At 35.2% G+C, this 17,041-nt stretch overlaps 2 protein-coding genes across 10 annotated transcripts in view; one reads left to right on the forward strand and one right to left on the reverse strand.

Annotated features, from left to right (window-relative positions):
• Nucleotides 1–1,254: 1,254 nt before the first annotated feature.
• On the forward strand, nucleotides 1,255–9,224 carry LOC103531925 (transthyretin). 3 transcript variants are annotated; one of them, XM_030444508.1, is made up of 5 exons: nucleotides 1,787–1,924; nucleotides 2,419–2,468; nucleotides 3,103–3,233; nucleotides 5,808–5,943; nucleotides 7,701–9,224. In XM_030444508.1, exons 1-5 carry the CDS (start codon nucleotides 1,813–1,815, stop codon nucleotides 7,806–7,808), a joined length of 537 nt encoding a protein of 178 aa, XP_030300368.1. In that variant the 5' UTR covers nucleotides 1,787–1,812; the 3' UTR covers nucleotides 7,809–9,224. The 3 variants fall into 3 exon arrangements, with proteins under 3 accessions (XP_030300370.1, XP_030300368.1, XP_030300369.1); XM_030444510.1 differs by lacking the exons at nucleotides 1,787–1,924; nucleotides 2,419–2,468 and adding an exon at nucleotides 1,255–1,378; XM_030444509.1 differs by lacking the exon at nucleotides 2,419–2,468 and having other exon boundaries at nucleotides 3,080–3,233.
• Nucleotides 9,225–9,766: 542 nt separating this feature from the next.
• The window catches only part of B4GALT6 (beta-1,4-galactosyltransferase 6), a 28,019-nt gene continuing 20,744 nt past the window's right edge, over nucleotides 9,767–17,041 (reverse strand). For all 7 annotated transcript variants that reach the window (XM_030444501.1, XM_030444504.1, XM_030444502.1 and 4 more), the window contains 3 exons: nucleotides 14,754–14,876; nucleotides 13,817–13,918; nucleotides 9,767–12,602 (listed from right to left, as the gene is read on the reverse strand). In XM_030444501.1, coding sequence (XP_030300361.1) covers nucleotides 12,455–12,602; nucleotides 13,817–13,918; nucleotides 14,754–14,876 — 373 coding nt within the window. In that variant the 3' untranslated portion in view covers nucleotides 9,767–12,454. The remainder of the gene's footprint in view (nucleotides 12,603–13,816; nucleotides 13,919–14,753; nucleotides 14,877–17,041) is intronic.

The following is a 17,041-nucleotide window of genomic DNA, read 5'->3' on the forward strand; positions in this document are numbered from 1 at the left end:
GCAGGGATTCCTGTAGACTGATGGCCTATTGTATTTAAAATATCCTGAAGCAGAGGAATTGTTTTTAACAGGATTAGGGAAAATGCAGAGGTAGTTACTGAAATTATGTCATTCAGAAACCATCAGCTTTTATCTGCCACTGACCTTGGAGTTTATCTCTACACCCAGAGCTTGCTGGGGTGACTGCATACCAAGTGACTTCACAAAGTTACAAAAGCCTGCCTTTAGCATTTCACTGTTTGGTTATTTCTTTTTTCTTCACTGATTTCTGGATACTACCATAGTTACACAATTCTTGTAAGCAGTGCAAATAGTTTCAAAACAGCACCCATCTTTTAGCACAAAAATTTCATGGGATCCTGCTATTCATCAAGCTTGAAAACCAGTAGGTTTGATTGGTAGTGGGCTATGCCCAGATCTCAAATTAGAACAAATTTGTTCAAATAGATATCTTTAAAAAAAAACAACCAACCAATAAAAAAACCTACTCTGCATGTAGTCATCCATTTGATGACAAGACAGACCTGTTAAGAGAGTGTACATACGTGTATCTAACCGAAGATGAGAAAAAAAAGTTTAATTTCAAGAAGCAACACCTCCATAATATGAGGCTGATGCTTCTGGTGACAGCTGACTTGCAGTTGGACAGGGAAAGTCCTGAACTTGTACTGAATCTAACAGATAAGTAAAACAATGGGACAAAAAACGCGGTTTCACTGTGCTTCAGAAATGGCTACGTATCTGGTTACCATGCTGGAAACCAAGAGTAACATATTTTTCCTCCAGGGGAACACGTAAGATAACTAGATAGCCAACACATTATCCACTTATCTTCTTCTCAGAGGTGGGGGGAAGGCCACCACAGACAGAAATCTTTTAATAGATAAATGTGGGCGAGTTGATTATGCCAAGCCATAACCACAGAGAAATTCTCACTGAAACAGAGATTGCTGACTGGACAAAAAAATTGTTCTCAAGTAGATGAGACCTATACAGCACCAATCCTTCATTAAAAAGAAAAAATAAGACAGAATAGATATTGTTTCAAAGAAACTATATCCTCACAGTTGAGCGAGGCAATATTAAAAATATTTCCACATGCAATGACAGAAGGGACTTATTTTTGCAGACAAGGTTCATGTTTGTGTGGGTTACTTATTTTCTCATTGTTTACCAAGTAAATAGCACAAATCAGCATGTTGAAAGTCATACGGGTTTTCTGATCAGTAGCTGCAATTTAGAGGCCTTGATATAAAAATCACCAATTCCATCAGTTTCTACTTCCTGACACTGAAACTTCTTAGGCAAAATGGCTTTTCATTCTCTATTTCTTGTTTTCTTAGCTGGCCTGGCATTTTTCTCCGAAGCTGCACCACCGGTAAGTGTCACAGGATTGAGGTTCTTCAGACTGATTAGTCCCAGCTTTTATCTTTTTTTTTTAATACTCCAATTAGCTTAAGTGAACAACAAAATATTCCATCTTATTGCAATTATTTTGATTTCATGGTATTTATTGACTGTACTTCTCTCCTACCACTTTCTTTGATCTTTCTCCTTGTGATTATCAAGAGGTCTTTATGGTTAGAGAAGTATCACTTGTCATTACTCAGTGACTATGTGAAAAATAATGTATTACAAGAAAGGAGAAAAAATACCATATTCACTACACAGAAAGCCTTGGGCCTGTTGAAAAGTAACTAAAAGCCCTTATAACACAATGAACAATCGTGAGGGATTTTGTTTCCTGTTGTGAGACTCATGCTGAAGAAATTTCCTCTAGTCCTCTCGCTTCCTGCTCTACAGCTCTATCCCATGGCAAGCAAGCAGATCTCAACAATCTTAATGCAAGCAAAGAACAGAGCCAAAGCCAGGATCCCTCTTCCAGAGGGTTCATTTATTCCAGCAAAGCAAGCTACAGATGCAGGAACTTCAGTCTGAAATTCTCCTAGAACAGACTTGTCTCTTCTTTCCCTGACTACACATTCTTCCTCTGAAGTTCTGATCTTCAGAAAAACAAATACCTGACCAACCCTTGTGAGGAACTCTTTCTGAGCTCCCAGCATGTAAAAACCAGAAAAATAGGTGGTGGCACTAGACATAATGCCTCAATGAGGCCAGTGCCTCAAAACAAACACTAGCAAGGAGTCTCTGCACTCCAGAAAGGGAGCCCAAGAATACAGGTGGTACAGAAGGATGCTGATACATTAGTTTGATATAGGGAAGGGCTCCTGGCCAATGCCATGTTCATTATGGCACAGACTGTAAGAGGAGACGTAAGACGTAAGATGTTCTTGGTTTCTACCACCTACATCCCGTTTCATTTTGCAATGATTAAATGGAGATCAATGACTGCTATTTTGAGATAATTCCTGATTAGCACCTTCCACAAAGCTCCATTCTCTCACTTCTCACCTACAGAATTAGGTAATGGAAAGTCAAGACCCATATTCAACCCTGCTTTTAAACAGGTAAAACATAGAGCATAACCTCTGCTTGTGATGAACATGCTGGGAGTGAAACTACAGCCATGCTGTCTTGGAAAGTTTTCCCTCTCCTATCCCTGCACAGCTGCCAGGGGCTGACAAATCTGATCCATTATAGTGTTTGTTAGGAGAGAATTCCTAGGTGGTAGTTATAAAGAGATGAGAACTCAAAATTATAATTCTACAGCAACATGACATTAGAGGCTCTCAAATAAAGAAAGCCATGCACCTAAATACAGAGGAAGATTTGCCAGATTTTTAAAAATTCCTACTACTTTTGATGATTTATTTCCTGTTGAGGACAAAATTTAGTTACAGCTTCATGCTGGAGATGATATGTAGCTAAGCCACATCAAAAAGAAATGTGTTCTCACACAGACGTGCATCACCTCCTCAGTGCACGTGGCTACACTCCTGACAGCTTCTGATATCTTCCTACCTGCTTCCACCATATAAATCCCCCAGAAAGCTTCAGCCTACATTTCTGCATTACACCGTGATCTTGTTGAGGAAAATGTGATTAATTCTGTAGATCTAAAGAGTAATATTCCTTGCTGCTTTATTATGCACCATCGCATACCTTTCTTACAACACAGAAATTCTCTCTTCCTATCTGAAGGACTCTGCTGACTCCAAGCATCCTCTCATCATAAAAATTCTGGATTCAGTTCAAGGAAGTCCAGCTTCAAATGTTCCAGTTAAGTTATACAAAGAAGGTTCAGATGGATCTTGGGACCTGCTAAATACAATGTAAGTCATACCAAAATAATGAGTGAAAGAAGAGAGAAGCAATGGGAAGAGGCCAAATAGTTGAAAAAACAGTTTCATATTTTCTAACATGTCTCTTTAAGGAAATTTAAATTTAAAGAAACTTAAAATACTACTGAATTAATTTGCTGCAGACTGTCTTAACTGCACTACAGTTTCAACTATCCAAAGGTTTTATAATGTGAGGTTTTATTACTGTGAGGACAAGAAAGTATTTTAAACTATCCTTTAATTCATTCATCACTTCTCTTAAATTTCATTACAAAGGATTTTATTCCTTTTTAGTACCCACCAATGAATTGCTGCATTGTTACCAAGAAGATTCAGGCAGACTTTTGGTTTGTTTGAAACTAAGACTCTGGTTGAGAATCCTTCTTTATAAATAGGTTTTCATGTCATACAAACACCACAGCTTTAGAAAGAAAACACAGAAATGTTTTGAACACATACTACACTGTACTTGATAGCCTTCTTTGCTTCAAGAAAATGGTTTTAACCAAAAGGAGAAAATCATTTCCCCCTAGAGAGGCAATTATATCTAAAATAACAAAAAAATCTCCCAGATCTTTAAATACTGATGACTTTAAAAATATATTATTGCAGAATTTCAAAGACAGATTACATGTTTCTGAAATTGCACTAAATTATAGCATATACTAACACTTTAGAAACTCAAAAGCCATTTTTATTTAAAGTTTAATCTGAAATAGAATGGAGAAATTCTTAGGGGGTACAGAGAATGAACATTCTTTATTTAACATGCAGCATTCCACTTCCACACCTACCCCCTTCAAGATAGTTTCGAAGTCCCACCCAAGACCTCTGCAGGTCTTTTAAACTGTTCTGCCTAAAAAAAAAGTTATATAAGGGTCCTAAGAGCTAAAGATGACATAGTGCAGGATTTCAGTGATGGGATCCCAGACTCAGATGCATTTCTACAAAGTGCTCAAGAAATCATAAGTGGTTCTTTGGTGTCACAGAGCAGTGGGCTGGCAGAAGGAACAGTGCTCTCATACATGTCCTTGAAAAATATGGCTAAAGTGAAAGCCATGCATATTTGTACAAGGTGGGGAAGAACAATCTATTCATGTTGTCCTACTTAAGTTACCTCCTACCCATCAAGTGAGAAGATAGCTTCACACATCTTCTGTCACTGAAAATGCATGAAATTTTCCATTGAGAGGGTGTTCAGTCTACCTATCTTCAAATCTGAGCTTAGAGGCTTTATATAAAAAGATTCTCAGCTGAATAGCTGGATGTTGACTTAAGCTTTAAAAAGATATTTCACAGCTGAAACCAAGAACAAAGTAACCTTCAGTCAAAGTATGTGGAAGTGATGATAATACTAAAATCAACCTCTCCAGCCTTGTTAATTTGAAAATAATAAGGATCATAAATAATGTTAGGATGAGATTATGAAATAACTGTTCCTAGTTAAAGATACATTTGGTTTTAGCTGAGAAAGCCTTTTAGGGAAATGAAGTTACCTAACAATGATGTTGTCTCTGACAAGGAAAATAGAGAGACATTTGAACAGATAAAAATTTCTGAGGACTGACTACAGAGCATCTCGTAAGATACAAGCGGTGTTCTACAATTTCATAGTTATAAGCTACAGTAAAGCATAAATCCTACACATTGTACGGGACAATGACATAAAAACTATTGAATTCCTAAGGGTTTTTTCACGTGTAATTTGAAGAGAACATGTTTAGAGAATGATTTGGCAGACAGAATCCAACACAGTGGTTTGTGACTACTATAATCAGACATTACAAGCATTGGTATTTGTGAATAGCCTACCCACTCAAAAACCTTTGTAACTTCTTCCACAGACAGAGGTTTCAAGCAAGACACATGCTTGATAGTCATCATTAAGTATTGTTTCTGGAGCCCCAAACTGGTTAATGTTCCAGCTTCTCGTTTCAACCCAGTACTGTGGCCTTGGATAGCACTTGGATAGCACCAAACAAACTCATCTGTTTGTTGAGGATGGAAAACCACCTAATCAGCAGAGACAAGGAGTTCCATAAGCTTACACTGTTGGTTGACCTTCAGCCACTTGAAATAACAGATCTCAAATTTCAGATAGCCAACTAAAAACATTAATATTCATAGAACAGCCCAGTGTGCTCAAGCAAGAAAGAAAACTATGGAAATATAGGGAGTGGACACTACTTGCATAGTAACTACATTGTAGAGCTTCCACATCACTTACAGCAGCAGAGTTTTCCCTCTGAGTGGGTTCATTTAATTAAGTCCAAGACTCTGCCAAGAGTCTTTGAACAATAACACCAGCTTTTGGCTCACCCCTGAACCATGCAGAGTAGCACCATGGCAGGCAGCCAGCTGCTGTGGTGACTGGGGAAGTATCAAATGCCAAGATAAGCTCTGAAGGTTCCATAATACAGATGGGCATAAGCCATTCCAAATTAATAAATGTATTCATCGTGTTACTTAAACTACACAACATCCCTCAAGCCTAATTACAAAGAACTGCATTTTTCTTGGGCTTTTAACCAAAATATAAAAGTGCGTTCTTCTGCCATCACACAGACAAACCAATGCCAATGGAGAGCTTCGTGACCTCATAACTAAAGAAAAATTTGTAGCAGGGATATACAAGATTGAGCTTGACACTGCCACTTACTGGAAGCGAATGGGCTTGAATCCCTTCCATCACCATGCTGATGTGAGTATTCATTTTCTCCTGTGCTTTAGATGCAAAGAACAAAGATACTCTGCATGTCTAGGCTTCAAATACTAATTGCATATATTGAAAGTACTATTGCAAAAATATTTAAAAGCCCTTAACAACATACTAATGAGAGAATCTCGTTTTTAGTTTCCCCATAATTTTCAATAAGCTCTGAGGTGCATCACAGCAAAAAGGTTTTCCATTCTTCTACTTAAGCCTGGATTCTTCTTGTGACACTTTTTAGACACCTGAGGGAGAACAGGTGGAGCACTCTAAGCTTCCTGGCGAAAAGATTTTTCTGTCTTCTGCATCCAGTATTTCTATGTCTACAAAGTTTATTATTTAGATCTTTAAAGATGATAGAAGTACCATGTTCCAGACACTTGGATCCTCAGTTTAAAAAAAGAAAAAAAATTAACAGACCTTTTAGGTTTGCATGAGACACAAACTGGTTAGACCAAGGTGGTCCAAACCTGCCACCAGCCAAGTTCAGATCCAAAGTTTGGGAATCCTTGAGGGCTGCCCCCTGTCCCTCCACAGCATCAGCCCTTTCCTATAACCTTTCCATAGCAGCAGCACTCCTTTATTAGTTATTTAGTGGGTTGTGACAGATCAGTGAGCACCACCCGCTGTACAGTTCACAGCTGCTGCTCAGCCATTCCTCACCTCCTTGGAAAATAGGTAGCAAGGACACGAGTTAAATTTTGTTTCTGCCTTCCTGAAATGGATAAGATTATATTCTTATGCAAGACAATGAAATGAAATGACAGTTAATGCTGGTTAGTTTCGTATTCTGTGGTAATGGAAATAGAACAGGCAAGATGAAAGATTTGCAATATACAAATACATTGATTATCCATCAAAATAACACTTAAGTCTGTATTCCAGACTAGAAATTAATTTAATCAGTAGTGCAAGAGCCTCCTCTCTTAAAAACAATCCTCAGTAGGCATGTTTGCTCAGTTCAGTGGTAGTTTCATATGTGTCTTTTTTATTATTATTGAAAGGGGAACAAGGTATGCATCACAATGTTCTAAAGCTGTCTCCATTTTAAAAGTTGACACCCATTGCCTCACAACACGATCTACTATGCAGAGGAAGAAATCAAAGTACAGGACATGAGCTGATGGGGGAGATGTTAAAGGGGCTGCTGTAAATTATTCATACAGAAGGCTATCACCACACATCGTGGCCAAATGACTAATACAGTAATTCACTATCTACGAGATATGCAAGCAGGATCAAAGAAACACATTGCTTCATATTTTGTCCTGATGGTAGTTCCCGTAGCATTACTATTAACTCTATTCCTCAAAGAGCAACAAAAACATTGAAAAAGTACTTGAAAGACTACTTCATGTCTTTTACAAAAACAAAAAACAAACAAAAAAAACCAGTCAATGGGATACAACATGTATCTTCAGTAAGGAAAAAAATCTTGTTGCCATTTCTGAATACCAACATGGAAACCCCAATTTGTTTAATACATATATTTCAATTTGTTTAATACATATATTTGATAAAGTTTTGAATACTATTTGAAAACACTTTTTAAAAAGGGATATTTAGTGAGTGGGAAAAACTATGTGTGACAGGCAGTCACAGATCACAGTGATCAAATTCACAAAAGCGAAGGTTGTTCCAAAGTTCTGTGGCATTGCTAGATAAAATTAGATAAAATTAGCACAATGGTTCCACCTAGGCTCGTATCTAGAGATCACTTCTCATTTGCCTTTCTTATTTTTTTCCAGGTGGTCTTCCCAGCTAATGATGCTGGTTTTCGACATTACACCATTGCTGTTCTTCTCAGTCCCTTTTCATACACAACTACAGCAGTAGTTACCGAGCCAGTGGAATAGAAGCTGACATTAAGCACGAAATTTTAATGTGTAAATTAAAATTTCCATAAATGATAAGAACTTACATTCTGACCATAAAAACAGCTTTAGATTTCATAGTAAACCACTAACAAGAAAAACTGTTTATTCACTTTGTTAACTTTAGGAAGAATGTGTATTGGCTTTGTTTTCAAATACTCATCAGAATAAAAGTATTCTCTAGCAGTGCTCTTCTGAATAAAAGTTTAAAGTTTGAAAAAATGTGTTCAGCTTAGGAAAAAAATGCACTGGGACTCCATTACTGGTATTCTGATAAAAAGCCAAAGTATTCCATGAAGTTAATAAACTGCACTTCTTGTTGCAAAGGAAACAAACCAAAACAAATCTGAGAAGTGTCTCATGAAAAGTAAGCACACCGAAGATGCAATCCCCTGCGTGTATCACCTCTATTTTATTACTGAAGCCCACAACAGATGAAGTCACACGGGATGACTACCCAGGGCCCAACAAAACCATCAGATAAACTCATCTCCCAGTTCTGATTTTTAAGATAGAGGGAAAAAAGTGGCTTAAAAGCAACAGAAAAGCAGAGCAGTTTTTAAGGATGCTACAAGTATTTAAGATGTCTCCTTTCCCGCTCTCCAATATATTGTAATTGGTGACACTGTTGAGGAGAGCCCATATTCAGTGTTGTAGAAAAGTATATCCAAACATACTTGAAGTTTGAGTATTTTCATAAAATTCTGCAAGTATCTTTGTCCCCACACTTGAAGTACTCCGAAAATTGCCTGCACCATTACTCTAAACATTGAACACTTTGGTAATAGCTGGATATGGATAACTACTGTTTTCTGAGGTCCCTATCTAATGTCAAGAGAAATATAAAAGAATCCTTCCAGTTCCCATTCTTGTAATCCACATATAAGGAATATTATTGCTAAATAGGTATTAAGTATAGAAAAGAGCCATTAGGAGATTTAATATAATAGAAACCCTAGCTTGAAAAAGTACAAACAAATGTTGAGTCATTTAGCCTAATAAAACCAAAAGCTGAAAGCATAAAAATACCAAAAAAGGGAAAGCTATTTGTTAATTTAAGGCTTGATCCTATCAAAGCCTAACCTGATGTACTTTCTGGCCAGGTGTGCCTTTTGTTGTTACTTTGAGGAAGCACTGAGCATTAGAAAAACAAGCACTTTGTCTATAAACAAAATACAAAAAAAGATATTTTTCCAGAGAACCTCAGAATAAAGAAGCCAACACAATCTTTAGAACATTGTATTTCATAAAAGACAATGATAAAAAAGTACAAACATTTTCATGAACAAAAAACCCCAAAACTGTGACAGTACACAAGAAATTCCCAGGATTTGTTTCAGTGCATTTTTCCTTAAGCCTAACTTACATACCTCTATAAATAAAATCATCTTAAGTACACTTCTTCTAGCTGATATGCAATGGATTTTTTAAATATTTTTTTAACTGGCTTACTAATAACCCACTGCAACACATTCATTAATAAACATAATGATAGAAAAATAGACTGGCAAGATCCAAGAAAAAGGACATTTTGCACTTACTTTTCAGTACAGTTTTTATATTTTTATTCCCCTACCTAAATCTGAAATACAGCAAATGGGCTTAAGAGTATCTGAGCTACCAACCAGATTCTACTGTTAGTATTTCTGCACTTTCTGCACTTTTTACTTGTTAATTTGCAAGACCTTCGAAATCCTGTAAAATACTCTTTCTTTGCTCCCTCCTTGAAGAGAAGGCATCCTTATTTGCCTTGTCAGCAATGCAAAAGCCAGTGTGACTGGCTTCTCTCTGAATTTTACAAGAATCATGAAAATAGGAAAAGGAATGTGCACAGTTCTGAGTTCTGCATCTTGTTTATTTTGTTTGAAGGCACTGTCTATGTTAAAATTCACTACAGAATAGTACTGAGTTCAAGCAGGTAGTATACAAACATAATCTGATGGAATTTAAAGATGACAACTTTTAAAACTTCTTAACAGAGCGAAAGAACATATTTAGAGAAGAAGAGTGTTGGTTAACAGCTCAAAATCCATCACTTCAGGACACCAAAATGTAAACTTTTAAAGGACTCAGCTATATGTCATAATCCATTCACATACTGGTTTAAATCACATTTTTCTAAGACCATACATGATTAATCACTTAGAGCTGTAAAGTTTATATTAGTTCAGCCACAACATAGGTTTAATATAGTATGTATATATGTATATACACATATCTATGCATTAGGAATTTTTAAAACTGCACTTTCACAGAATGCCTAAGAAATGGGCACAAAAGCATGCTTCAGAAAACAGTACAGACCTATGGTACCAAAGGATGTTTCATAATAGCACGTTAAATTGTAGGTGAACTTGTACTGAGAACCAGAAATCACTTCAAAATTACATCAGGGATTTAAAAAGTCATTCAACACTTCTTGTTTTAATCTGTTATGAAATAAGACAAATTTTATTTTGAAGCTATAATTGCTTATACAAGTAATTATTTCCTCTTTATCCATATGCTCGAGAATATTTTATACACTCAGTAATAGAAAAATATATTAGGAGATGATAAACCACTTAAGCATGCTTTTGAAGGATGTTTTGTTCACTTTATGCTCGCTTCTTGTTATTGTCACTGCATTACATCATTCCTAAAGCATATTATATTAACTGGTAGATTTTAAGGTAATTTCAATACTGTTTAAAATATCCCTTAAAATTGTTCTCAACTACTTAAATTAAATCATTACATAACTAATAAATATTTGGGGTGACTACAACTAGCTTACACCTTTACTGAAGAATGGCTAATGGCAAAATTTTGCTACTGGGATGTCAAAAAAAATATCAGGTGTTTATGGCAAACAGACTCAAATATACAAAGCACCATACCATCTGTGGCAGCAGTTCAGGAAACCAACACATAGTAATGAGTTAAAGTTAGCATTCTTTGTCAAAACTCTTATAGAACACTCTACGGATAAACAATCCTTATTATATTCTACTTTCCATTCTTCATGGGAGCAGAAGTCAGTCTTTGGTTCCTAAAGAGTTGAGTAACTGACAAACAAAACAGTTAGTAGATCTTGCTCAATATCTTTGGCATTAACATAGAAAATAATGATCCAGTCCTTCTACTTAGTATTAACAAGAGCTGTAAAAAAATATAAGGAAAGATAATAATCCTTAGCAGAGGGATACTTTTAGGTAGCATAAACATTACAAGCAAACAGAAAAGAAGATATGTTTTTCATTGTAAGCCAAGAGGCTCGTTACTCATACATATAACACCACAAAAACAGAGAAACAGACAGGGCCAATCCTTGGTGGGACTGTGCAACCTCAATCTCATTGGAAGTCATCGACTTGAGGATACTTAGTGCATCATAGAAGCATTCAGCACTTTACCAGAATAGGCCCTTAAATAGTTATATTGATTAATATATAACGAGTGGAATTTTAAAAAGCACTTGGTATTGGTCTGCTTTCATTTCCACTTATGCCATCAGTGGCAGCAGCAGAACACTTTGACCAGCACCGTGGCTCTGAAAATCTCACACTGCAAGCATTAGAACTATTAGAACTATGTTTTATTATTTTCTTAAAAATCTAACTTTAATATTCTTCCAGTGAAGACATGTTTTTGGCTCTTCAGACTTTGGAGGAATAAAAGTGCTGTTTACTAGGACACTTTTTAAAAAAATCAATAACAAAATACTGTAAGCACTCAGACACATTGTTTTAGGCATTAAAATCCCTGACATTGACACCAGTGGCACACTTGGAAACATTTAAGAGTTCCTGTAGATCGTAATACGCAACAACTGCAAAGATTTTTCTGTAATACACATGCAATATGCATATAAATATGATTTAGATGGCAGGCAGGGTATCATATAATTCTGCTGGCAATAAATAAAATTAAAAGCTTTCTTTCTAGCAAGTTTTCATATACAAAATTGATTTTTCTATATAGATATGCAGGCGGCCTAGAGCTCAAAACTAGTATAACAGTTTACAGTCATAGCTGGCCAACAATTAACATTTCCTTCATTTCACATAAGGTATAACCTTTTTTAAAGCATACTTATATTTTACACTTGTTCTTTCATGCTAATAAAAACATTCCTATAGAACTCAAACAAGAACACACTTAAAATACATACTGAAGCAAAAAAGAGACATTTAAAAAGCAATGTACACGCATTAATTTACATCACGTATTTACAAACATTTTTAAATAAACAAAAGCATTCATTTAAATACGGTTGGGGTGGGGGAGGAGAAGCAGATTAGTATAAAAAACTTCATGGAAGAAGAGGCCTCTGTCCCTACTTCCAGAGAACTACAAGTCTGGTTTCTGCAGCTTATTTTAGTTGAATGGTTAAGATAAAGAACATGAAGAATGAAGGCATGAACAGTAGTCTCATGCTGTAAACATCTGAGTGGTAGCTGCTGGCTTTTCTTTCAGAACAAAATGCATGGTACATACAGACACTTTACTTCTCATCCCAAATAATGCATCAACAGATTGTCAAATTTCTCTAATTCTAAGCTGCAGTTTGTTTTGTTTTACAGTGTATTGGTAGCTTCCAGTGCTAAAAGTTTATTCTGGCAGACTAGCTTGTCATTCCACTTCCATCAATAGTCTCTAACAGGAGCAAGTTCTGGTATGAGATTAACAGTTATATTTTTATACAATTTACTGACAAGTATTTTAGGGGTATAAATTAAATTGTTCAGCCCATCAATATACTGGCGTTCTCTGGAATACCTCAGAAGTTTGTATCTGCAGAAGGAGTTGGAAGAAGAAAACATAAGAAAGATTTGCAAAAATCAATTGTGATGACACTGTGACAGTTATTTAATTTCAAAATAGGCTTTAAATTCTGAAACTCTCTCTCAGTCCTTTAAAATTACCAAATTACTTACTTAAGCTTTAAAAAGAAGCAACTTTGCTTTTTAATATTTAGATTTTGTGTTCATAAATACAGTTAACATTAAGGCTAAATAACAAAGAAGGCATTTAATCTGTTTACTTTTTATTGTTCCGGACTTTAACGATTTTTAAAGAACATTCAATATCTTCATATTCTTTTGCTGTAAAATTCATCTATGGAGCTCAGATTATTTATGAGACTCCACTGTTCATACATTTAAATGTCTGGATTGTTTTTTTGAGCCTCCTACATTTGCAAACATCTAAATTTAAGGGGATTAAAAATACAGTTCTCCTACTCAAGATACATACGTTTTAATTTCATACCACATGTTTACTCATGTCTAATGTACATGTCTAAATATTATGAACTATTCAGAAAATGAAGATGTTCCCAGAAAGAGACACCCTTTGATAACAGAATTGAGCACTATTTCTCATTATCTGAAAACACATACTATAAGCCCTTTATCTTGTGTTTCACACTCTCATTTCTAGGTGTAACTCATCTGCTGTTATTTGGTTGTTATTCCAATCTAGGGCAGCTAGAACCTACTGGCCAGTTAAAATGGTTTGCATTTCTGTAGAAAATGAAAGGAACTCCAAAAGAAAAAGTTCATGCCAATGTAAGCAAGGAAATGAGAAGACCTGTCTCTCATAAAATAATATAACACGGTAGAATTAAATCAGTCCTTGAGGAGTTTTGAAGTCTTTTCATGCAGGAATCATCTTCCCTAGCTGTACTGCTTCCTTTTGCAAAATATCCAATTTAAACCAACTAATGGAGGCCTGCCAACACTAATGCCCAAACTATAAACGAACAAAAACTTTCCACATCAAAGACTATGACAGTAATATCTTCTGACATGCAAACTCAGTCTTTCTCATGATCAAAACAGAAATATCTGAACAGCAAGCATATGTTTAAGACAATATAAAGTTTAGCACTGAAGCCTTAGGGAATAACACTGATAAATAGTGAGTGCTTATTTGTATATATAGAAGATTGTTGAAAATTCTTACATCTTTAGCACTAGCATTTAAAGTTCTCTGTTTTTTCTTACCGTCCTAAAAACTGGACTTCACCTCTGTGATGATGAGGAATGGATTTGTACTTCCCCAAATCTCCCTCTGGTCTGGTTACATTGTATCCAGCATAGTGAACCCTGCAATGTAGTAAGTATTTGTGCTGAGAGTATTAAAAAGATTTTTTTTACAAGTCATAGCAAAAGGGAAAAATACTCATTAAACTTTTAAAGCTAAATCTTTGCATTCACTGACAATCCCTCCCTAGAAAACACAAAGCACTCCTAACTCAACAGATTTCATACTTTCTTCTTTGTCCTTAAAACACAAAAATAGAAAAACAGTAAGGGAAAAGAATAAAAACATAAAAACTCTTCTTTTACAATACATCTCATATATAAACTCATGCAAACACTTTGTAACAACAGTTCATCTGTAACATTCTACACCTGCTTACTGTGAGCAGTTTCACAGTAAGCCTTGCTGTCTATTGTCCAATTTATGTCTATCAATAGAGTCACAAATTAACCTCACTCAAACACTGCTTCTGAGATACAAATGATACTTAAACTCGTGCTCACTCTACATGTCTGTGGGATGGTATTCCATGCTGGTAGCAGCAAGAAGGGTGCCAACTAAAGTAAAAGAGTTATACACAGAAGACCCTAATTTTCTAGGAGGAATGAGAGTGAATATGCTTAATGCCCCTATCTGTTCTTACATCCACTATATGTTACAAGATTTCTCTGAAAAGCCTGTTGATCATCCCCATGCCAAAAGAAAGAGAATTATCATACTTAACCTTTCAAATTGCATGATCTGATATTTCTGAAGTCAACTCCTTAGAAATGTTAAATGTTGTTCATTCAAAACAAATGAAAAAAAAAGGTAACAACTGACAGAAAAAACACTGAACAGCTCTTATAGGGTAGATACCACAGAATAATGCGAAAAACATAAGCACTAAACACTCACCTGTTCCAAAGATCATCATCTTCTCCACCCCATCCCCAGAAGGCATTGGGAAATCCATTGATCTTTTTGAATTGTTCCACTGTCAGGCCACTTACACCACCAAAGAATTCATTGTATGGAAGACTGAGAAAGAACAAAAGCACAAATCCTGTATTATTAGCTGAATTTAGATATTCAGTCCTCCCTTTGAAAAATTCCTTTCAAAAAAACAAGAACTCCAAACTAAGGACATGAGCAGATGCTCCATGTATTAACTAAGGGAAACTGATTATAATGGGATTAAGTAACAGATATGGAAGTTGGACAAAATGTTTGCAGTAGTGTCTGATATGCAAAAAGGATACTCTTAAACAAAAGCTCAAATTGGTATCACTGCATTAAACCAAGGTCTATCACATATTTCACATTGTTGATTTAGACCCATAGCTGAAGTGTTAAGTAAAGCCCTCAAACTATTGTATTTTAACACTATTCAACTGAAAAAAAAAACTCCTGAATCAACTGAAAAAATTACAACTCAGTAATGCATTGGTTCAGTTATCAAAAACTATATTCTACAGAACTGTTAAAACTGGAGGGGAACAGTTTAAAAGCACATAATCAAAACACACTGAAGTACATACTCATTTTTAAAACAATTTGCCTGTTTACAGAAGCTAAACTTTTCAATCAAAAGGATCTATAGGCTTTTTTGACAGTAAGGATACAGCAATTACTAACCCTTATCATGAAGTAATAAGCAGTTGGCCAACACAGACACTATAGCATTATAACATGCTGAAGCCAAGGCAATGTGACTTTGTAAATCTAAAAAATTAATAATATTCCATTATCTTTATTTTCATCAATATTGGCTTTCATCCTTAAGTCAGAAGCTGTTACAGTTAAATATGTTCCTCTTTCAGAAAGAGCACACAATTCCATCAAATAAAAGTAATTTAGCTTATTTCTCAGGAGAAGCTTCTAAATCTGGAACTTTCAAGGAGTTAGAGCTATCTACAAAAAAAATTTACCATTCCTTAGGACACAATTGTCACACTGAAGGATAAATAGCTCCAGAATGCAAAAGGAAAAAAGAAAGTCATATAATTTCTGATCTCTGTCAAAAACCAGGATTCAACCAAATTTTAATAGCATTTGTGGAAGGCTGTTACTGCTTATCACTTTCAACATTTAACTGATATAACAGATCTAAAAATTAAAAAAAAAAAAAACCAAAACCAAAAAAACCCAACACCCTCCCCCCCAAAAAAATCCAAACCAACCAAACAAAAACCAAGCAGAAAACAAAAAAGCAAAACCAACCCACTAACCAAAAATGAAAACAACTGTGGTATGACAGTTAACAGAAGTGTTTGAGGTTTTTAATCATATTTCTGTGTGTAGTGCACTTTTTGTATATATACATAAACAAATATTTATTTATAAATTTTATAACCACATATTTACATATATTTTATCTATTTCATAAGCAAATTTCATAAAAAATCCTATCCATACATTCACTAAATTTTATAGTGTATATATAGTTCCCAAGGTATTTTATAAATAAAAGATTGATTTCATAAAAATTTATATGCAGTTATTTGTATATTTTAAATACATATAAAATCTTTGCTAATTGGCTGACAACCTGAAGTGCCAACAGAATAATGTTTTCTATGCATTGCTTTTGATCTATCAGGTTTACCAGATTGTCAAGTTTATGAACTTCACGAATAAAATTTCAGGCTGGCAAATATATACATGTAGCAAGCAATAAGCTACAGCTTTATATGAAGTGATTGGAAGAGTGTTAAGATAGCAGACTGCTAAAAAGCAAGTGTATTAATGTAATGCAAGTGCCATTAATGTAAAATGGCAAAAGCAAAGGTGGTGACAAAGCTGCAAGACCATTGTATTCATCAATTGTCAGTAGAGACTGAATACCAGACATGAAATGGTCCAGTAAGAAAATCATCTCTTTAAAAAGTCATACAAAGCAGAAATAAATTCTGTATTTGTATGAGAGACATTTTTCCTGTGGTATTTCGCTGCAGATTATCTGCTTATCTTTGTTAACAGTCACCCTAAGACTTATGTACCCAGAAAAGATTACTAATAAGCAGGGTTCTTCCCCCTTGACTTTTATGAAATCAGTGACATTGCAACAGTTCAACACTGAAAATATAAAGAGTATCTTCAAATTAGTAACATATTTAATCTTCCATTTAATAACCACACTCAAATGAATAGCATGGCAGGAGGTTGTTTTACTCATATCATCTACTGCACATATTGCCACAAAA

Source organism: Calypte anna, chromosome 2 (assembly GCF_003957555.1).
Source record: "Calypte anna isolate BGI_N300 chromosome 2, bCalAnn1_v1.p, whole genome shotgun sequence".
NCBI classification, from domain to species: domain Eukaryota; kingdom Metazoa; phylum Chordata; class Aves; order Apodiformes; family Trochilidae; genus Calypte; species Calypte anna.

What these genes read in the sequence shown, in the direction of transcription:
- LOC103531925 (XM_030444508.1), top strand. Translation starts at nt 1,813, where the DNA reads ATGGCAAGCAAGCAGATCTCAACAATCTTAATGCAAGCAAAGAACAGA. An exon ending in TCAACCCTGCTTTTAAACAG is followed by an intron (nt 2,469 to 3,102) that starts GTAAAACATAGA and finishes TCCTATCTGAAG; the next exon opens with GACTCTGCTGACTCCAAGCA. An exon ending in CCTTCCATCACCATGCTGAT is followed by an intron (nt 5,944 to 7,700) that starts GTGAGTATTCAT and finishes ATTTTTTTCCAG; the next exon opens with GTGGTCTTCCCAGCTAATGA.